We start from the raw sequence: 4970 nt of genomic DNA, 5'->3' as shown, positions 1-4970 counted from the left end.
GTACGTACGCCAGCAATGAAGCTGCCGTGGAGGACCGCACATTCTCACGTTCAGTTCACTTTTAGTACATCCGAACGTGAACGTGAACAATGGCGTACGCACGAATTTTGTGCGTACGCAACGTTAGTACATGAGGCCCCTGGTCTTGGACTCGACAAAAGTGGTCTTGACTACAGCCCTGGTACCATGAAGGTCTAAACATTGTATCACACCCTCAAAAGTGAAAAAATCTAGGGTGAAATCTCCTTCTTAAGTAACGATATTGAATACTGGAACAAAAACTGTTTGCTGTTTAAAATCAGTCACCTTGGCTCCATCAGCTCCGGGAAGTCCATCCACGGCGTCTTTACCAGGCTCTCCCTGTAATGTCACACCACAAAGTTATAACCCAGTCACACCCTAAACAATAGTGTGCTAAAGAATGAATGAGTCACAGGAAAGTCCCTTAATCCCAACAGCATACTTACAACATCTCCTTTTTCCCCTTTAGGGCCCTGCTCTCCTGGAGCTCCCACAGCTCCCTAATCAAAATCAAAGTGAGTAACCAAAACAGTCTTTCTGTTAATGTTTGCAATATAATCCAGAATCCAAAAGAAACTGAAGTGTAGAACTTACATCGTCACCCTTGGGCCCCTCCAAACCCTGACGTCCACGGATTCCCTCCACACCCTGAGGAAAGTGATTCAATCAGGCACAGTTAGTTTTCAAATACATCCTGCCCCATTACTCTGAGAGTAAATGCCAAAGAGAGGAGGACAAAGAACTGATCAAACTAAGACTGCTTACAGGAGCTCCAGGTGGGCCGGTGGGTCCTGGGACGCCATTGAAACCAGGAGGACCCTAGGAACAGAGAGGAGTTTTTATCATCATCACATGCCAGAAAATGTTATTTCATTATTTTAAAAACTTTGGTTCAACTTACCCTGTCTCCCTTTTCTCCCAGTGTTCCAGGGAATCCAATGGGCCCTCTTTGCCCCTATAATAACAAAATAGTACATTTTAAAAAGATATGTGTTTCCTCTCATAGTGACACATCTTTGGACCATGTCTTTGGTAAAACACTGGAAACGGCTTCCTTACGTCATCCCCCATGCGACCAGGTGGCCCCTGAGGGCCTTGCTCTCCATCTTCTCCCTGTGGAAGAAGGTAAGGCAATCATATTACGTTGTTTATAGGCTTCAATCATATAATTTATGTGCAAACTTACATATGACTTGTTATTGGAAATGGGAATTCACACAGTTGTTGCAGAGAGACCAAAGGAAGGATATTAAGAACTCTATTACATACCTTCTTTCCAGGTTCACCGTCTTTTCCAGGCTCCCCAGGCAAACCTTTGTGTCCCTGAAGGCAGCAATCAATTGTATTAACAATTTTGCATTATTAGATTTGATCTCATTACTGTCACAGCTTAAGGTTCCTGTACTATGGTCTAAATTTATGCCTGAGTTTCTCCTCCTGCTTAAGTGGATGTTTATTTCCTGCCTCCAAACAGCAGCTGTTGCTTTCCATTCCACTTCTAGTTTATAACTAGACTAATACAGCCACAGTGGCGCATCTGTACAAACATGTTCACAATGACAACATTAAAGCAGCTACAAGGAACTTTCATTCTGTGTTGATTCTGACTGCCCCTGTGGACAAAACTGGTAGTGTTTCCATAATCTTTTCATCAGTTTGAGATGGCAGGCATTAAGAATAACTGTATAGAAACAGCCAAACCTCTTGGTGGTCTTGTTTGTTTAGGTCATATAGAGGCATCAGTATTAAATTGACAATTTAAAAACTCCTTGTAGTATGTTTAACATGATATTGACTGCACAAGATTTCATGACAATCCATACAGTTGTGGAGAGATTTCAGTCTATTTCAGGAATTAATGGTCTCTGCAAAGGCAACCATTAGATGGTTTTGGCCTCATCCTAATTCCTAATAACGGACACCTCATAAGGCATTATCCCTTACATGTCGGATACTACAATAGCTACTAAAGTCACATCTTTTCCCACAACAAATCAAACTAAATCTAAAATATATTTTTTTGTTGATATTGACATTCTTCACCTTCATCCCTGGTAGCCCAGCCAATCCCTGTGGTCCAGCAGGGCAGGCAGCAGGACACTAACAGACAAACATAAACAGACAGGCAGACGGGATGGAAATGAGAGACGGGACAGACAAAACACACAGTCAAATAGTCCAGAAGCATGGCTGCTGCAGAGCCTCTTAACTTCAATGACTTCATTTGATCAGAAAGTCACTGTCACCAATCCAATTGCCATGCATCCAGGAAACATTTGGCAGTGTTTAAGACAGTAAAACACTCACAGCTTCCCCACTTCCCTCATTGCTGGCACCAGGCGGTCCCTAAAACACAGCAGAGTGACATCTAAAACAGCCGTGGGGGTTTAGATGTCCACATAAATCCACCACAGCAGAAATCCTCGCAGAGGTAATGTGAAAAGAGACTGTCGCATGCAACATCATCATACACTCGTCATTTCACACGAAAGTCTAGATGGGGATGACGATTTAGTATGGCTACTAGGGTTACACCTGTTCAGCAGATTAATATACAACATGTGGCTGATATTGAGCTTTAATTAAAATGCATGCAGATACCATCAGTTGTATACTGTAGTATTTTATATTTAACCAGGCCTACATGTCCTAGGTCTCCTAGGTAATATGGAGGAATTCAGCATCCCAACGAAACTCTGTTTCAGAGCCTTTTTAATAATCATAAGAAATAAGAAATGTCTGAAGACACTATACTTGTAATTTTTGACATGAAAAGTGTCCAATTCAAACACCATTCTCTTGAGTAATATCGACAATCAGCAGCTGTTATTCCAAATATTGGTAACTGCATATTGGCTCTCAAATATGGAAGATTTAATAAATGCCCAAATAGAAATTAATAAAAGAAGAAGAAATAAAAATAAATACAATATGTATGAAAAACTAACAATACGTTAGTAGATGTCAACAGAACATGGGTTAGTTCTGGTTCTTACCACAGGCCCTGGTGGACCAGGAGGGCCCGGAAGCCCTGCAATGCCAGGTCCCCCTCTGGGTCCAGGTGGACCCTGCAGGTATAAGAAATAGTATTATACCATTTGAAATACGACAAAGAACAACATTTTCAAGATAGCAAACAGTTTTATAACGCTGTAAAATCATATTTAGAGCTTGTTTAGAACATTTTCTAACTTGTCCTTTTGTACAAGTAGCAATACAAGACTGTAAAAATATTCCATTACAAGTAAGTAGTATCAATATTGAAAGTAAAAATACTGCAGCATTATCAGTAAAATGAATGTGTCTTTACCAGAGATAAATCTGAGGGGTTGTGAAATGATTCATGAGAGCAGCGTGGACCACTTTTGTGGATGTTTCTTTAATCCTTGCTTTTTGTTGTATATTGAATAATTTGACCTCTTTGAACATTCAAATGAGCGTTCAGAGAGGACGTCACTGTTCAGTGGAACTAACAACTCATCTGAAGCATGACAATAATCCCCAAATAGAAACTCTTCTTCTTTAATAAGCTTATTGTATATTATCTATATTTCCCTCTTAAATGTAGTTGAGTAGAAGTAGGATAAAATGGAAATACTCACAAGTGCAAGAACGATAGTAAGTACAATACTTGAGTAAATAGTTACTTTTCAACACTGACTATTTTCATATTTGTGCATATCAACATTTATTTAAATAAACAGTCTTTATTTGTCACACTCTCTGACCTCAGGTCCGATGTTCCCTTCATCTCCCGGGATTCCTGGTTTCCCTGGTGGTCCCTGTCAGACACGGACACACAGCAGTTAACACAGCAGCAAGTTCACTGGTAAGCCATGTATGAGCATTTCAACAGGGTTTCACAATAAAAGAAGAAGAAGATGTAGCAAACACATACAGCTGGTCCTTCACTTGCTGGGCCCTGTGAATCAAGACATACATTACATTTGGGTTAATTTAAAGTTTGTTTCTTCACAGTCACATACAGTGTAATTTCCATGCATGTTGCTTTAGTAAGAAATTTTCCACTTACAGGAGGACCTGCAGGTCCAGGAAAGCCAGGAAGTCCCTAAAATTAGGGAAGTAGTAATCAGTAACATTGTCATAATTCTAAATGATTTCAAAGCGATCTAATTGGTTACTCACTCTCTCCCCTACAGGCCCTCTGGGACCCATTGGGCCAGAAGAACCCTGCAGACAACAATAGCACACAATCAAACACAGACAGTACTGGCAGATATTATAAAGAGTGTGTGTCAGTGGATGAAGTGATGTCTCCTACTCCAGTTCCTTGAAGGCCGGGCAGGCCTCTCTGTCCAGGAAGACCGACCTCCCCCTTCTCCCCTTTGCTGCCCTAGGAAACAGACACAACAGGAATAAATCAGCTTTATCTTCTTCCTGCATCTCTCTGCACGGTTGCTAAGATACACAGAGGCAGTGACAGTCAACATTTAATCAATGGAAGGCGAGCCTGCTCTCGTTGTTTCTTAGATCAACAACAAACCCAAGCTTGTGTAAGGCTAAGCAGATAATAAATGGGTTGGACAGGGAAAGAGCAATGATAAATGGCAGAGGCAGCAGTAAACATTATCCCTCAGGCTCAATCAGTAACAACTGCTAAAAGTTTTAGGCCTGTTGTGCATCAGTTGCATTGCGGTAAAATTCATTATACAGTACATTACATTGATTGTCCTGGAGGCAAATTTAGCCAGAAGTCTTTTCAATTGAAAATGTGTAAAATAACAATCTGTAGTCCCGAAACTTCGAAAATTAGATTCCCTCAACAGATTGCCAATTGTTGGGCAATAGATGGGGAGTGGAATCTCTGGGCTACCTTTGCAAAAGGTGAATGCAGCAAACAAATCAGTCATTATATTATATATACATATTATTATTATATTATTATAAATATTATTAATATTATCATATATACTGTTATTATTATATAC

General features: G+C 40.3%; 1 protein-coding gene across 1 annotated transcript in view; it reads right to left on the bottom strand.

The window, feature by feature from the left end:
- Positions 1 to 4970, bottom strand: part of LOC118342944 (collagen alpha-1(IX) chain-like) — a 24589-nt gene that overhangs the window by 6559 nt on the left and 13060 nt on the right. The window contains exons 10-24 of the mRNA XM_035681639.1: positions 4304 to 4375; positions 4168 to 4212; positions 4055 to 4090; positions 3920 to 3943; positions 3750 to 3803; positions 3018 to 3089; positions 2329 to 2367; positions 2065 to 2121; positions 1291 to 1344; positions 1081 to 1134; positions 923 to 976; positions 787 to 840; positions 616 to 669; positions 468 to 521; positions 307 to 360 (exon numbers count right to left, since the gene is read on the bottom strand). Of these exons, the coding sequence (XP_035537532.1) occupies positions 307 to 360; positions 468 to 521; positions 616 to 669; positions 787 to 840; positions 923 to 976; positions 1081 to 1134; positions 1291 to 1344; positions 2065 to 2121; positions 2329 to 2367; positions 3018 to 3089; positions 3750 to 3803; positions 3920 to 3943; positions 4055 to 4090; positions 4168 to 4212; positions 4304 to 4375 (777 nt within the window). The remainder of the gene's footprint in view (positions 1 to 306; positions 361 to 467; positions 522 to 615; positions 670 to 786; positions 841 to 922; positions 977 to 1080; positions 1135 to 1290; positions 1345 to 2064; positions 2122 to 2328; positions 2368 to 3017; positions 3090 to 3749; positions 3804 to 3919; positions 3944 to 4054; positions 4091 to 4167; positions 4213 to 4303; positions 4376 to 4970) is intronic.

Source organism: Morone saxatilis, unplaced genomic scaffold (assembly GCF_004916995.1).
Source record: "Morone saxatilis isolate NCDOM2014 unplaced genomic scaffold, NCSU_SB_2.0 Contig9, whole genome shotgun sequence".
NCBI classification, from domain to species: domain Eukaryota; kingdom Metazoa; phylum Chordata; class Actinopteri; family Moronidae; genus Morone; species Morone saxatilis.
Note: the sequence above shows the minus strand (reverse complement) of the source record. Positions and strands in the feature narration are given on the sequence as shown.